The sequence below is a fragment of the Acanthopagrus latus genome, chromosome 5 (assembly GCF_904848185.1).
Source record: "Acanthopagrus latus isolate v.2019 chromosome 5, fAcaLat1.1, whole genome shotgun sequence".
NCBI lineage: Eukaryota > Metazoa > Chordata > Actinopteri > Spariformes > Sparidae > Acanthopagrus > Acanthopagrus latus.
In genome coordinates this window covers 14,102,345-14,119,654 of record NC_051043.1, presented here as the reverse complement: position 1 = coordinate 14,119,654, position 17,310 = coordinate 14,102,345, and the positions used below count along the sequence as shown (strand labels likewise).

Sequence of the window (17,310 nt, the reverse complement as noted above, 5' to 3'; positions counted from 1 at the left end):
CATGCTGCACAGATTCAGGTTGGTGTATATGTGTATATATATATATATATATATATATATATATATATATATATATATATATATATATATATATATATATAACCAACCTGAATCTGTCTCTCCAGTTTGATACCACTTTATCTCAAACGTTTTGTGATCCAGAGAATCTAAAATGATTCACAGTAAAAATGAACAAACTAGAAACAGAGAGAAACGTTGTTTAGTTAATGTTTTTAATAAAATAATGTACAAAATAATGTTACCACATATACAGTGTCTTGCTGCCGATAAACCCATTGGAAAAAAAAAAACACTATTTCATAATCACACAGCACTTGAATACCAACAAACTTACTGAAATCCTGATTTTATCATTCTGAATAAATACATTGGATGAAATGAGTTAATGTTCACTGTAGTTACTCTCATTCACATGTAACACACGGGAGCCATAGAACATACAGCCTGTTATCGTAGAATCTAAAACAAAAGGGCCATGTAAATGTTGACTGGGTTGATTAATTTGTTAACGAGAATTGACAGAAATGTACTAAAATTATGACAAATGGAAACACAAAATTAGACTTAAACACTTTTTCTTTTCACAGCAGGAGAGTTTCAGGTCTGTGACTCTAAACTTTGAAGCATGATGATGTTTGTGTTGTTGTGCAGCTGTAGGCAGAGTAATACTGTAGTAAATGGAGATGGGTACCAACACACGCCATGCACTGTGTGTGTGTGTGTGCGTGTTAGGAGTAGAAGGTGAGAACACTCTGGTGGTTTCCTCGGACCAGCAGCAGAGGCGGGACGTCTTTGGTCAGAGTTTCCAGCCAGCACATGTAGAGGGCGCTGGACACCGTGCCCTTCCTGGCCAAAGGCATACTCCTACAGACAGACGGACAGAAGCTTTGTGAGGACAGTGAGGAGGGACTGAGAATCACAGCTGCAGTTTATTCATTATTATTCATCCTGTATTTTAGAAACGTGGATATACCACTGGAAGGACTCAGATTCAGATCCACTATGTTTATATTTTACATTTCACAGAGAAATATATACTTATGATAAATAGATACTTTTCAGTATACTACATTTCTCTGACAGCTTTAGTGACCTGTTACCTTTCAGATTAAAAACATATTAAGTTCTTATTAATTTAATGCTTTTGAAAAATTAAACTAGAATATTTTATACAAGTACAGCTGAATATTCATTAACAGACAATGAAAAATGAGCAACTATGTTAACACTTTACAATACCCATGATGCAATTATCCTGAAATAATATTAAATTAAAAAAAAAAAAAATAACAGCCTCAAATCATTTTTGATGACGCAGTGTCTTGCATTAGGATGAGTGGTGTCTAAGTCACAGCCACACAGCGTTACACTCAAGATACACGTTTTCAACACACAACATTGTTCTAACCTGATGAATTCTGTTTGCAGTTAAGGCCTAAATTGTCTCTGATTTATATTTATGAGAGTGGTATTGCTCTCAGAAACTGTGGGAGGCGCAAAATCGCACAAAATTCCAGTTTCTACAAAATGTTGCCTTCAGGTTACTGAAACTGTATTTAAAAGTTATTTTCATGAACCTGGACCTGCTGGACCATCGATTGTACTGATTGTAAAGCCAACTGAGGCAATATGATTGTGATTTTGGGCTGTATAAATAAGATGGATTTGATAATGAGATGAAGATGAACTCTGACACTGATGATGAAGAAGAGAAACAGAAATGATAAGTTCTTACATGACGATGAGTTTTGCTGCGTTGGAGTGTTCCTTCAGCAGCTCGTTCAGTCGGATCTGACGGTTGGTCTGAAAGTCACGTATACAGTGTGTTCAAATTAACTTGTTCTTGTTAAACAGCTTTAAAGCTTCACTGGTCAGAGTTGATTTGTGTGCCGTGTGTGTGGGTGGACCTTGGCCTTGTAGAGCTCCAGCTCGTTGTCCGTGATCCTCCAGGGTTCTTGAGCCTTCAGCCTCTCTGCAACTTCCTGCTCCATGTCGTCTTCCTTCAGCCTGTACGGCTCGATCAGCTCCTTAAAAGTCAGCTTACTGCGAAACCACACAATATATTTTAAAAGCCATCAAAACCATCTTTTTCTTTTCACTTGCTATGTTTTTCTAAATGTTCAACGTTGATGTGTTCATTTGATATGGCTCATTTACAATATCATGTCGACGCACTGATTAAAGATAAATCACGATACAGTTCACAAAGCTTTGGGAATGGAGGCAGACTCCATCAGAAGTCGTACTTGTGTTTCTTGGGTTTGGTGTTGATGTCTCCGAGGACGTGGATGTCAGAGAAGTCGATCCTGAACCTGCTGAGCAGCGTGGCCATCCTAACGGGACACACAGACCAGAGTGAAAACGCGGTGTGCAGCGCTATGCAAGTTAGTTCAGATAAAGAACAGAATCAGTGTTTTGTTTTTTTTTTACTGAGGCTTCTTGATGAAGAAATCAGATTTGTGGACTCACGCTCGGCGGTCGTGGTCGATGCGGTTGATCTTCCCGCCAATGAAGACGCGGATCCTGCAGTCGCCCCACTTGCTCCTGTTGGTCAGCAGGAAGGGAATCAGCAGAGTCAGACCTGCAGACACAAACACACACTTTACTGAGGGAAGTTAATAGTTTGAATCCTTCTTCTGTTTTTGTTGGTGTAGCCTGCTGTCCTCACACCCTGCATATCTCAAAATCAAACATGTACTGAACAGTAACTACGTACATGAAGTCAAGTACTGTATAAAGTATATACTATACACATTATAAACAAGAATGGCGGTCAGTAGAGTGCATACCTCCGACGGGGCAAACATACTGGATAGCAAAATTGTTAGGGCCCAGATCTGGCCCACAGCAGTTACGTTATACAGCCCACATACCATGTGGAATAGATTGGATGAGGGTGTCTGGTAACATTTTGCTATCTTGCGCCCCTTATATGTAGGCAATTCAAAATAATACAAGGAGAAATCCTAGATTTCCTGAAAGCTGTCAGCCTGATGAAGTATTCATTTTTAAGCTGGTCCACAGAGTCGAACTCTGGTGCGCAGCAAGTCTCTGTCTTCACTGTGATAGACGGAGAAACCGACCTCCATCATCAAACAGCCACCAGACGTCGATGGTTCCTTTGCCCTGTTTCTTCTTAAACTGCTGGCTGGTCTCCAACAGACGCTGGTCAGTCAGACTCAGAGGAGACTTGGTCTCTGTAGCAGATGATATAACACGACATGATATGACACAAGGTGAGGTCAAAGACACATGTTGACATCCAGAAATGCACTTGATCCCTGATTTCCCCTGAGTCAGATAAGAAGGTGGACTTCTCTCCAGGACAGAAACAGATCAAAGTCCAAATCTGCCTGACACAGTCAGCTTTATTGTGCCCATGCTGGCCTGTCTCTCAATGACTGAACTTTACCTCTCACAATGAGCGGGCTGCTCTGGTTGCTGGTGGTCTTGGAAGGACAAGAATCAGAGTCCGAGTCTTTCGGCAGAATAACAGAAACCACCACCTCCTTGCTGCCAATGGGTGGCTTCTCGTGAGAGGACAGCAGCTCATCTATGGGGACAAACAAGGATATGGATACGGTCCGCGGGACAGATGGATAGAAAGCAGATGAACAGGAAAAGACAGGGTTACCTTGTCCCTGGATGTGAGAGATGTCCAGTCCATCCTGCAGTCGAAGGATCACCACTCCAAACTGCAGGTCAAAGGCGTCGCTGGAAAAAACAGATCAGACCAATGAACTCAGACTTCACTGTCCTTAACCAGAACTCTGCTGTTCAATTTTAAAGTTTTGTTCTCCTTTACTTTACACTTAATGCACTTCTTGATATCTTTGTGTGCTGTTGTTTGACACGTAAAAACAAATGAACAGGCGAGGATAATTGTATGTACATGTAGACCTTTTACTTAATAAGGTATAAGTCACATTTTCAAATTATTACACAATAAGCTCTTTTTAGAAGACGCATCAATCCTTACTGTATAGTGTTGATGTAAATCTCCACGTCTCTCATGTCTCCATCACTCCAGTTGTTCTTGAAACCCATGACCAACGTGTTTGGCTTCAGACGACCCAAGCCAACAGCCTGAACATCAGAGAACAGAGATGTAGCAAACCTCTGACAATGTATCTGTAGCTCAGTTATTTGAGACATTAACGAGGGAGGTTTGGTATAAAATAAAGTCAGAGGGGGGTGGTTAGACAAGTAGATGTTAACAAGACATTCAAAATGATAATAGGGTTAGGGTTAGGTGGGTGTTTGTACCTGCAGGAGGAACTGTGTCCCGTGCCTCAGGTTGTCAGAGAAAACAGTGGTGTAAAAGGCCTTGATGCGTTTTTTATTGAGCCAGCGTTGACAGCGGGCGTGATCGTGCGACAACTCCTTAAAGTTCGGCCGTCGGGTCACCTGAACAGAGGAGAGACAAAGGACAAGCTCCAGATGATTGTGATCTCAGAAAGAAAGTCTGCAATCGAAATACTACGGTGATCTGATTGATGGTCAAAGTGTGATGTTTTGTAAAGCAGTCTGTCTGTACGCACTGTCCTGATGTGACCGCAGACCATGAGGCCGACGTTCTTGGTGAAAGAATGAACCAGTTGAAGCAGAGCGGGACGAGAGTTTGGATATCCAGTCAGCACCAAACACTGGGGCCTGTAAACATAGAATCCCAAAAGTTAGTCACATCCATTCCTGTAGAATGAGGTAAAACTAGCCTACACTGTCTATCCACCACGTATCCAAAGTAAATCGAAAGCTGCTCTTAAACTATTTTGAGTACAAAATGTTAAACTATGACGACAATTTGAATCATATTCGACACTTTTAATGAGTGACTTTTAATGCCTGAATACATTTTTGCTAACAGAGACCTGGATCAACAAGACAATATTTGTCGAGATGTTACTGACACCTGACAGAGTGATTGTATCTTGAAGAGCTTCTCAATTGAAACACAAGCGTCTTCTTTTGCAGATTTTGCAATGACATGTCCACTTGAACTCAGCAGTTATGTATGTGGTATTTTTTATAATAAACAGTTGTCGGATTTAAGAGGGATTTTGAACATAAAACTGCTGTATTTTAGCTTTGTTTCTGATGGAAACCTCAAAATCAAAAGCCCAGATCTAATCCTCGAGCTGACCTGAAGTTCTTAATGTGGTCCTCGACTCCAGTGAGGTTCAGACAGTGAGTCAGAGCCTGGTTGTAGATCAGAGCCTGAGTGGACGAACCCCAGTTCACATCTACAAGAAACAGAGCAGTGAAATGAGACAATGGGGTTAAGAGTCTATAAAGTGGAACAAACACAACAGCGGTGTTGTTTTGTATTGACTTCAACAGTGAAGTCAGTAACAAAGTTGGAAACTGACTGAACTCAGTCATCAGTTTTCATGTTAGCAGAAGGAAACGATCAAATGTGAGATCGTCGTGTTCTCACCGGGTTTCTTGTAGCTGACGTAGATGTAGAGAGCGAGGACGATGAGCAGAGTGACCAGAGCTGCCCACCAGTTGATGACAAACATCACCACGCAGCACAGGATCGCCCCAGCAAGAGACACCCACATGTTGTAGTACTTGAAGCTGGGGCGCCACCCTGTGGTGAGAGACGAGGATGAGACGAACAGAGCCATGCTAGCAGTACAACAACTAGTGTTATACAAAATGATTACAAACCCTTTGTTTAGTAGAAACAACATTTAAGGTAACATTTTTACCTTGTTTTGTTTAGACTTTTTTCTTTTTTCTTTTTTTTTTTTTACATATACACTGTCACCTGAAACCACATTTCTTTTCACCACTGGACTTATCCTTATCTCAAATACATGTCATCATACTCTGTCATCAGAGTTCAGTTCGCAGACTTTACCTGGAGAGTTGGCCAGCGAGGCGTGGAAGACGGAGAAGTTGATGAGAGCATACGAGGCCAGGAAGAAGTTGGAGATGATGGGGGCGATGATGTTCAACTCGGCTAACAGACAGCAAGAGGGAGGGTCAGTAATCAAGAAAAGCGGGAAAAGGTCTGTGCTCGGATGGAGAACGACATGCGTCAGCTTACCAATGAGGATGAAGGCGAGGCCGATGCAGAAGGTCAGGACGTAACCACGCAGAGGCTCATTGTTCTTCCCATAACCCTTCGCAAACACACCCAGCCCTGGATAGATGTTGTCCTTACACAGAGCCTGGAATCACACCAGCTTTTATTCCTTCAGTCATTTTATATTATATCATATGCCTAAGTTTGTTAAGGCATATAATATCAATCAATGAGGATCTTTCAAATGATACAAAACAAAATGTGTGTGATTTCTGACCTGGAAGACTTTGGGTGCACTGACCAGCGAGGCCAGAGCTGAGGACAGAGTGGCTGAAAAGATCCCTGCAGAGATCAGAGGACCGAAGCCCGACACCAGACTCATCACCTGGACAACACACACACACGCACGCATGCACACGCACACGCACACACACACACACACACACACACACACACACACACACACACACACACACACACACACACACACACACACACCTTTAGGTTCACACTGACCAAGTACAATACATTCAGGTAAGACTATTAGCTGAATTGTGTTGTGCCAACTAAGACATTATGTGATTTTGGTTGTGTGTGTAGGTGTGAAGGTCATTTTGATGCACGGCAGCAGGTCGAGCAGCTCAGCCTTATGTAGCCACACAAATATCTTATCAAGGATGCAGGAACAAAAACATCAAGTTCAAGTCTACCAAAATTCTGTTTGTTTCCTGGTACATTCAGAAATTGTGTGCAGTTAATAGTGTTGTTTTCTAATCCTATTCAAGATAAGCTGTGGCTTTATCAGAGTGGGACGGCAGTTGTCAGATTTTCAAAGTCATTGTGTCTGCAGCAGGTTTGACTCAGTCCACTGAGCTACGATGATCTTTGGAGTGAAAAACTGCCCAGTGAAGAAACTTAAGACACAATTGAATAAAAATCAAAAACAAAGCATGAAGTCTTGTTTGTTCCAAAACAAGCTGAACATGAAAATCATCGCCTAAATAATATCTGTACTGCTGAATGAATGGAAGGACGGAACATTATCAATACCTACCGACATTATGTGACTTCTGTCAGCATGTAAGAGGATGAGAAACACACAGAGGCGTTTATTCACGCCTGCTCTGCCGTTTGGACAGATTGTAGTGACAAACACGTTCTAGTGCGAAACATTAAACAAACAATCATAATAAATGATAAAGAACAAGTGATTCTGTCTTAAGCAACAGACCAGACTGTGCACCATGTCAGCGATATCAGTGTCAGTAAGCTGTGTGTGTGTGTGTGTGTGTGTGCGTGTGTGTGTGTGTGTGTGTGTGTGTGTGTAGGTGGATATTGTCAATGCTCTCATTCAGCTCTGGCTCCAACCAGCGAGAACCTTGTGACTCAAAACAACAGTCACTATTATCATGGCTGCACTTTGTTTGGGAACAGCTCCGTCACACACACACACGCGTGCAGGCAGGCACAAATACACACAGACACACACAGACACACACCACACATACTGTACACACACGCGTGCACAGTGCAGGCTTCTATGACCACATGCAGAGAGACAGGATCACAGCAGCAGTCTGATGCGATTCACATTTGTGTTAAACGACCACAATGGAATGTGAGGTTGTTTCTGGGCTTAACTCTTTCGTCACTTTTCCATTTTTGTCTTTGACGCAGAAATACACAGCCAGTTAGAAGATGTGCAGTATTTTGGCAAAATGAAATATCCTTTGACAGTAAGGAAAATATGTTTGGTCCCACAAAGTAACTTTCAAAAATAACTTTCAAAAGGAACGTCGAAAGCGTGAAAGAATGACACAAAACATTCTTAATACTGCCTAAACAGCATAAATAGCTAACACACACACACACACATAGCCGCCAAACATTGTCTATGTGAATTTACATTGAGTGACGGGCAATGCAGCACAAGCTACCTTCACACCTCTACAGAAGATGCTGTTTATGTAAACTGACCAAATTTGTTAACCCGGGGGGGCGAATGTGATGAAATTCCAGTTCTTCTGAACTTTTGTTGACGTTGGGGAAACAAGACGGCGTCGTGTCATGACACTGCTTCGTAGCCAACGTGTGGGCTTCCTTAGAAAACAATAGCTGTGGGTGTTTTGATGCACGTCACAGTCTGTCCGCGTGTTGGCCTTTATGTAACACAAATTCCTGAACTTGTCTGAGTTCTTGAAAGCATTAGTTAAATACACATTGCTTATAACTTATAATTTTGCAAATTGTTCTGCTGAAAGTGTCAAGATCCATATCGACGGCTATTAGGGAATCCTGATGGCTTCGTAGTGAAGACACAAACCTTGTGTTGAAATATAAACCACAGTTAATTTACTGTTAACTCTCTCCTGTCCACTACGAAAGGAAAGGCAAAAATACCTCCAAAATACTGCTACCTGTCATTTTACATCAATCTGTTGTAGTATTTATTTTAAAAAATATTCAATCATGTCAGTATTGTGCAAGCAAACTTGGGATGTTAGTCCTTGGCATTGCAGATTTCTTTAGCAATGCTGACAGGCCATTGGTTCCACAAAGTCAATTAGTTCAGGAAGTCAGAACATCATTTTTAAGATTAAAAGACACGTCCGGTTTAGTAAAAGTAATTTGGAGAAGAACTGAGGGCCAAGTTTTAATTTACTCCCAAGTCTGTCACATGAACTCAAATTTGTGACCAAATCCAACTCCTTAGATCATATTGACCTAATCTGAAAACACTGAGTTACTGTCAAGTAACTTATAGGGGATCAATTTCAAATGTGTTTAATATAATTGTTGTTGGGTAACTGTTGCAGCAAGGCCGTTGATACGAAAATAGTTTGATTCAATTATTGCACAACCTGGAGAAATGACTTACTGGATTAAAGCACCCATCATGCCCTTGGTTGTATACTAAGACCATGGTGGGCTGTTTGGGTATGACATTGACATTTGCTCTGGCATCAGTGTCAATCTAAATCAATCATATCTTTTTGCTCAATAAATGACTTAAAGGGACAATTTACCCCAAATTAGAAACTACATTTAGTTTTGAGATTTGGACTTTTTTTTTTTTGTTGTTGTTGTTTTTGGAAAATTCATCCCTGAGCTGAGTGTGCGTGATCGTGAGCTGCAGTGTTACCTGGAAGTTGTTCATCAGCCCGAACTGACAGCCGCCCTCCTTGCAGATAGAGAAATCATAACCCAGCGTGCAGGCGGCGTCGGTACAGTTCACTGTGTCGCTCACAGTGTCATTGTGGTCCCCTGTGGCATCCCTGACGACGCAGGAGCCTGCAGGAGGAGAGAAGCAACGCAAACACTTATTTGACTGAGACAGTCAGTGACAAGGTTCCCTCCTCTACTTCTACCTGTTTGAGAATTTGGCATGCTTTTACACCTGGCATTAACATGCATTTTCTCAATTCCATTTATAATGAAAATAGTATATGAATATATATATATATATATATATATATATATATATATATATATATATATATATATATATATATATATATATATATATATATATATATATATAATATTTTATATATTTATATATAAAATAGGATCAAAGACAGCCAAAACAGTAAAAGTGTCTTCTAATCTATCTTTTTAATATGATGATATTTAGCTCCAACAGCATTCATTAAAGGTGTCAGACAAAATATAATCATACAATTCCCTGCAAGTTGGTGTTAAACTCATGTGAAACATTACCGGCAGAGATGGCAACAAACACATAGGTGATTCCTGTGATGAGGATGGCCAGTAGAGTGCCTTTAGGGATCGCTGACTGGGGGTCCTAAACATGGGAACAGAATGAGATTCAGGTTTATTGCCTGCTCAACTCAAAGAGGAAATTTACCTCACGTGGTATAAACTGAAGCTAAAAGCATTGTTCTTCCGGTTATAGTCATAATAATTTGTTTTGAACATTTATATAAACAGATGCAACACAATGTGCCTTGCAACATATATAAAAAATAAAGAATATGTACAAAGTTTTAAGTGAAGTGCTCAACTCTGCAGAAAGACTGTTCCAGAGTCAGGGGTGGTGAGAACCAAAAGCAGCATCACTTTAGACTTCAGTCTAGTGGCGAGTAGCAGTGATCTGTTAGGAACCTTAACTGTAGACTACAAATTTGACCAGATGTTGTCCAGCGCAAGGCTATCAAAGGCAATAAAAAGGCATCAATTGTCTCATCATCAGATGAAGCACAGATATAGAGTTGTGTGTCATCTGCATATTGATGGAAACAGATGCCATGTTTGCAGGCAATAGGACCTAACTAACCAAAGTCCATAACTATGGAAGAGCGCCCAATCCAAAGTTTGCTGAAACCTTTGTATTTCTGCACATCTGAGTTCATCCAACACAATTCACTACTGAATACCACTATAGCAAAATGATAATATTAGAATGTGTAAAATGTGAAACGCACAGTGAGGTCTCCAGAGATGTTAGCTCCAGCCAGGATCCCAGTAGCTGCTGGGAAAAAGATGGCAAACACTGAGAAGAACGTCTCATCATCTCTGAAGTCTGGACCCAGGTTCTCTATGAAAATGGCAGCTGGAAGGCAAAAGAGCAGACAAAAATATAGGCAAGACTACGAAATACTGCAAATGTTATGTGACAGACACCTTTGAAGTTTGGTCAAACGGCGAGAGAGCACAGACTGACTGTTGTATCCGAAGAATCCTTTAGGTTCTTTGCTTTCTGTTGGCATGAAGCTTCCTATGAAGTAGTTAGCGATGGCTGCCAGCAGGATCACCAGGAGGACAATCTGAGCCTAAGGGACAGGGACAAAGTAAGAAATATGGAAGGGGGTTTAAATTACACTAGCAATGCAAACAATCTGATGCCATCTTAGTTCAGCCGTTGACACGCATTTGTTTGGTAATTATGGCTTAAAGCCCGATTCCAGTATATTTTTTTGTCATTTTCTAACAATCTAAAAATTTTTTGACAATACCTCAATCATCCTCCAAGCTTGTGCAGGTGCCCTAAGAAGATGATTTAATAAGCTGTAGAAACATTGGCAGTCCTTAAATGTGAGCCATATTGGCTCAAGAGTACATGGTGTTAAAAGAGTGGAGTGGTTCCGTTAAGTAATGGGGCAGTGCATGGCAAGTGTGTGGTGAGAAATAGTGACAGTGGCTGCAGTCAGAGCAGAGGGGAAGCTTAGCAGTGATGTCGTCTAACGGTGGCAGACAATATACAGTTCAGGATACATACATTTGCCCATGAATAATCTCTCCAGCTCCTTGATACCCAAGAAGAACTTATATTAAAGTGACAGTAATCACTCCATGCTGATATTGTTGATCTCTCTAGAACAGGAGTCTGATTATAATGGTAATGGATTAGGTCTGACTATAAACCACACAACATTCTTGACTTGAAGAAGAATGTTAATTGTTTAACATTGTTTAGGCTGATGAGGACATCATTAGTTTTATAGGCATTTGGTCACAAACCAAAGAACTGACTAATTAAAATTTGGACTCGGTGATGGTGCTACACGGAAGGTTTGAAGTGATTTCCTGACAATCCATACAATAGCTGTCATGATTTTTCAGTTAAAACAACTTATGGGAACCTTATGGTGATGTTAGACAAAAGTCCGGTTATCACCAACATAACTAGGATTCATCCTCTGGGGACCATGAGTGCATGTGCATGTAGCAGCTGTTAGCAACTGCAATGTTACCTGCATGACCTCAACAACTTTCTATGAGCATGATTTGTCAGTATGTTAGATATCAGCAGAGGATTCTTGATTGTCCACTGTTTTCAGCGACAATGCAGATTCACATTCCTACCTTGGCTTCCCACTCCATCCCAGCCACAGAGATTCCCAGCAGCAGGATGATGGTCAGAGTCCCGACGATACGAATGTCATTTAGCTCATCAGTCATCAGAGCATCAACATCCTGCGACAAACAACCACAGATGGAACAAGAATCAGTGCTCAGTGCTCAGTAGACAGACAGATGTATGTTTGAATGGTTATACCAAAGTATTTCTCACATTAAGCATCTCGACGACTGTCTCCGCGAAGCCTACGACATACATGGCCACAGCCACGGCGTTGGCAAATGCAAAGATGAGACCGATAGAGCCTCCGAACTCCGGCCCCAGGCTCCTGGAGATCAAGTAGTAAGCTCCTCCTGGATAGCAAGAATACACAGTATTAATTATTGTTTCACCACTTACTACTGGTTTGCTTTTGGCATTGAGTTTATTTCTCAGGAACACCGAGTAGAAGGGCTGTAATCTGCTTTAATCTGAAATAAACTGGAAAAGAAATGACTGTCTCACTGGAATCATAGGCACAACTTTTCTCAGAACTGTTTTATTGAGCCTTGGTGCAACGGGAGCAATCATTGTTACGTCACATATGAGGTTCCCAATAGGACAATTGTGACTATTGCACTTGAACAACTAAATTTCACTGAGGTCAGCTGTTAAGATATCTGTATTTCAAGAAAAGGGTGATATACTAACATAACATAAAATAACAAATTTCAAAACAAAGGCTTCTGTGGAGTTGCTGTCTCACCTCCTCGTACGAAGCCATTGGTTGTTATAGCAGAGGTGGACAGACCAGTGATGGTGGTCACCACAGTGGCCATCAGAATGATCGCAATGGTCAGTCCTACAACATGGAACAGAAAGAAAGGAACAAAAACAAACAGTTACAGAGATAAACACAAACTGTACTCTAATACCAGGGATTAGTGGATTTGTTGCAGACTATTTTAGCAGTGGATTGATCCACATTTGGTGCATTTTCGAATGCTGAACGACCCAGAATTGTTTTTGGACAAAAGTGGAGCGCTATGGCATGGAGGAATAAGACTTTTCAGGCTTTAATAAAAACACAATACTTGTTAGCATATAATAAAGTGATTGTTTGTTTGAGTATGCATGCAAGTACTCTGACATGTAATTGATTTATTTACTGAGAAAAGCTTCTCTCTGATTGGTTGGTCCCCTAGCAGAGAGCCCCCTCAAGGAGACTGAGCTCACATTTCTCTGACATCAAACTTGATTTATTTGTACCAACCAATTCCAGCCTGTCCGACAATCCAGGACATTCTGATGAAGAGCATCACACCCCAGATATTCAGCATACAGCGGATCTGCCACACACAAACACACACACAAACACACATGGTTAATCTTGTGAGGACTGGCATGTATCAGCAGATGGTAGGTGAGTCCCATAAAAAATAGAATGTGATCCTCTCTCCGATTAAGAACATTTATCTGATCCAATCATCACATCGCATTAAACATCACATGGAACATGAGTGCTGCTTTAACTTCTCTCTCCCTGTAACACTAACCAAGACTCCTTTGACCCAACCAAACTTGACAGTTCCTCCTTTGCCCTCCTTTGCCGCCAACGCTGCTGCCTCCTCAGCTGCTGAGGGCTCGTCTCCATTGGCCAGACCGTCCTCAAATGGCTCCTGACAACCATCAGACAAAGATATGGACAGGTGAAATACAAAATGAACGTAACAGAGCGAAACAAAGAGTTGAATCATTTTGTTGATCAATGGAAAATCAGCATGACGTAGTTTGAACGTCAATTTCGTTTCATTGAAAGTCACAAAGATATGTTGGTGTTGAAGGATGCATTTATCATTGTGACTTCATTATAAACCCTGTTAGATATAATATACATTTTTTAATGAATACTTTTTGTATTTTTTCATGATGGCTCTGTTAGCTCATGATGAGTGTTTGAAATTTTTACACTTTTTGTTTGAATCTGCTCACATCCATTTTAGGTGAACGGTGGAGACTGGATGCTCTTTTTATATACAATCCCCAAATGTTTCAACATGATCATGGACACATTATGCTTATTTGGGAGAGAGGTGCTCCCATTGGTGCGGTGGATCTTTTACATTCACAAGATCATACATAAAAACTGAAGGAAAGGAAAAAAGTAAAGTTTAAGTTGTGGTGTTAAGCAAATTTCAGCATTGGAGAGGCTGAAACTGAAGGTCTATTGAAAGAAGGTGATGGACAAAAAAGAGATGATGGAGACATTTCCCTTCAACTCAGACCACCTGAACTCCCGACAACAACCCTGATAATTAATGGGTTTAACAAAAGACTCACACCTCAACTTAACTGAAGTGGTTGAAGTGTCCCTATACCCATGTAAATGTGTTGGACTGTATGAAATGTGTGCAACATTGCTGTTATCTGACAATTCATTTTCTTGGTTGTGCTGAAAATGTCAGTCTGCACATTGTATTATTTCACCTTCGAAATTATTGTAACGAGAGCTCAAATGTCATCCAGCGTCCTGCTGTCAGAATAGTTGAACTGTCCACTATCAGTGTACAATGTACGTCTATGTTACAGCTACCTAGTTGTATGAGAGGAGTGGGAGCGTGGCAGGGGATGCCTGTAGGGTCATGAGAGGCAGCATTGTGTGTGTGTGTGTGTGTGTGTGTGTGTGTGTGTGTGTGTGTGTGTGTGTGTGTGTGTGTGTGTGTGTGTGTGTGTGTGTGTGTGTGTCGGGGTCATGCCTCCAGTGATGTCACTGAGCCCACTCAGGGTCTGTTCAGGATTTTTTGTCTGCTTACTGAGATAAACTGACTGTGTGTCAGGTGGACGAGGAGGAAAGCAAACTACATGCCACATTTCAAACCTCACCTATGGTGACGTCAGGAAAACAGGAAGTTATGCTGCTGGTTGATTCTTTAAATGTGGGTTCATTAGATCACAAATGAAAAATGAGGAAATCAGTAGAATTTTAAGGACAAAATACTACATCCCTCTCACAAGTATATTTCTGACTGTGTTTGAATTCTGCTCTGTGACATTTTCAAACTTAAAGGGTCACTATGTAGTTTTAGGGAATAACGATTAATCAAAAGACAAAGATCTTCATCGACCTGTTTTTTTTTATGCCTAAAAAAACTGTATTTGTTTAGATGACTGAATAAACTTAATAAACAAGATGACCTTAAAGGATGACACAATTTCATCATGTGTTCATTTGTTTATATGTGGCGGACCCTGCAACCTTTCTAGCTTCAAACAGTGTTCTGCAGACCTTATTTTCCTCTGAGAACAGCAAGTTTGTATTTGTATCATTGCCTCATTAATATTGTCTCATCAATTTTGTAAATAATAAATGTATTCTCCCAAACTAGATAGTGCCCCTTTAACCACAAAACAAATAGTTTACCTCTTCATAGGAACTCATGTTACATATAATATATGTTACATATAATATTAATATATAATAATATATATTTAAATGTGTTTACATACATTTTGTTGATTGAACTCACCAATACTCACTCTAATAATAAAACTCAAGTTAACTTTTGAAAGCAGGACTGTTCCCACTCTTTCTTTCTTGTGAGACTCTAATACCCATAATATTCCAATAGTGTTGCTTTTCCTGTGACATCTGAAGTTATTTAAAGTGAAGAACATAAAGAAAACAGTGTTTGCTTTTTTTTGTCGTTTACTTTGTCGAGTTCATCGTGCAGCTCCGACAGGGACGGTCTGCTCAGCTTCTCCCCGAAAGGCGCAGCAGTCTGCCGGTAGAAGTCGATGTTGGGCACAGCGTCTATGGTGTTGTGTCCGAAGGTCCTCATGTAGTAGGTGTTGGAGTGGGAGTCAGAGATGTGCGTGTGTCCCGTGCCTGTTGAATGCAGGCTGACCGAGTCGCTCCTCGCCGTGTCCGGCTCGTGGGACACATCGGGAGGGAGTCCGATGTCCATCGCGCTGCCCAGCGCGCCCGGATCCATGAACCCCACCACCCTGAACCGCCCTTTGGAGTCTTCAGGTGGCTTGGATCCATCGGTGGAGGCCGGGGCAGGTGCAGGAGCCGGAGCCGGGACTGGTGCGGGGGCTGCGGGTGATCCTTCGGTCACTACATCCACCTGGAAGCGGCTCTGAGAGGAGTCGCCGCTCCTCAAGGACGGCTTCTGTCCAGACATATCCGCCCGGATGGACGATAAAACCCGTCCAAAGAGTCACGAATGCGCAGAGAGACAAACTGCTACCGTGAAATAAACACCTGCTCCAAAACCACGAGGAGGTCCAGGCAGCAGCGCCGCAGCATTTAGTACCAAGCAGTCAGAGCGGGAGACACAACCGCAGAGACACAGAGAAAGGAGTACAAAAACCCACCGGAGTCCAGATTTAACATTTAGATGCAAAAGTTACACACAAACAGTCATTTACTCCTCTGCTGTCCTACTGCAAACTCTGGCTACTGTACGTCCCAGGATGCACTCGAAAGACCTGCGCGTAATGTGCGTAAAGGACACCAGCCCTCTCCCTAACACACTCTTTCTCTCTTTCCGTCTGTCTATCTTTGTCGTTCTCCCTCTCCATCCGTCCATCCATCCACGAGTTGGCGAGCGTATCGCCCCTCAGATGGTGACTCAAACGGTTTATTGTCATCCTTCTTTTTCGCTCCCTCCTCCTCTCTCTCTTTGGACTCTCGAGACATCCCAGCATGTCGGGAACGCGGCGGAGAGGAGCAGGAAGGAGAAGTAATGATGGATCGGTGTCCATTACGCACCAAACTTTGGCACGCGTCCTGGCGCATCTATGTCGCGAGAAAGGGAGAGGAAGGAGACAGAGAGGACGCGTGAAACGACGAGAGAGTGACAGAGATTTAACTCCATAAAGTTTACTGGAACAGAGTATACTGACTGACAGCAGAACTGTCCTGGGACCAAAAATAATTCAGAAAGCTGCAGAAATATCACAAAACACTAACTCCTGCCATAAACCATCAGCAAAATTAAACCCAAAGTCTTGGGTGCGTGTGTGTGTGTGTGTGTGTGTGTGTGTGTGTGTGTGTGTGTGTGTGTGTGTGTATGGTGGCATAAAACAAAGAGATTTGTCATCGCTGCTGGTAACACACTGAGACATTCACACAGAGGCCTAGACTCGCACGCATGGCAAAGTGTGTGTGTGTGCGTGTGTGTCATTAGCATAAGGAACAACAGCTGCTTTCTTTGTCAAAGCGCTTGATGCTGAAGCCAAACACTGGACAATAAATGCAGGGACAGAATGACAGGAACCAGTTTAACTTAAAAGTGGGGATTGTTTCCATCGGTGTCACTGGATTACAGTTATATTACTGGGATACTTAAAACAAAGATGAATCCTAAGTGTGCCACTTGAGTAATTACGAACTTCAGTAGTTTTAAGTAGTTATTTGGTGAATTTTGAATACAAATGTGTATTTATTCAA

At 41.7% G+C, this 17,310-nt stretch overlaps 1 protein-coding gene across 1 annotated transcript; it reads right to left on the bottom strand.

Annotated features, from left to right (window-relative positions):
* Positions 1-224: 224 nt before the first annotated feature.
* LOC119020171 (solute carrier family 12 member 2-like) lies at positions 225-16,513 on the bottom strand. Its single transcript, XM_037099338.1, has 26 exons — positions 15,566-16,513; positions 13,412-13,534; positions 13,129-13,204; positions 12,622-12,717; positions 12,090-12,229; positions 11,882-11,992; positions 10,740-10,848; positions 10,501-10,628; positions 9,776-9,860; positions 9,198-9,346; positions 6,333-6,440; positions 6,077-6,200; positions 5,888-5,989; positions 5,459-5,614; positions 5,165-5,264; positions 4,563-4,674; positions 4,288-4,428; positions 4,001-4,107; positions 3,656-3,735; positions 3,434-3,574; positions 3,105-3,218; positions 2,491-2,602; positions 2,268-2,354; positions 1,929-2,064; positions 1,757-1,824; positions 225-885 (listed from the first exon to the last, which is right to left on the bottom strand). The coding sequence occupies exons 1-26, from the start codon at positions 16,037-16,039 to the stop codon at positions 750-752; spliced, it is 3,315 nt and encodes a 1,104-aa protein (XP_036955233.1). The 5' UTR covers positions 16,040-16,513; the 3' UTR covers positions 225-749.
* Positions 16,514-17,310: the final 797 nt, after the last annotated feature.

Coding starts and splice junctions, on each gene's coding strand:
- LOC119020171 (XM_037099338.1), bottom strand. CDS start 16,039: ATGTCTGGACAGAAGCCGTCCTTGAGGAGCGGCGACTCCTCTCAGAGC. Junction 12,718..13,128: donor TGTCGGACAGGCTGGAATTG/GTTGGTACAAAT, acceptor TCCATGTTGTAG/GACTGACCATTGCGATCATT. Junction 9,861..10,500: donor ACATCTCTGGAGACCTCACT/GTGCGTTTCACA, acceptor TCCCATGTTTAG/GACCCCCAGTCAGCGATCCC.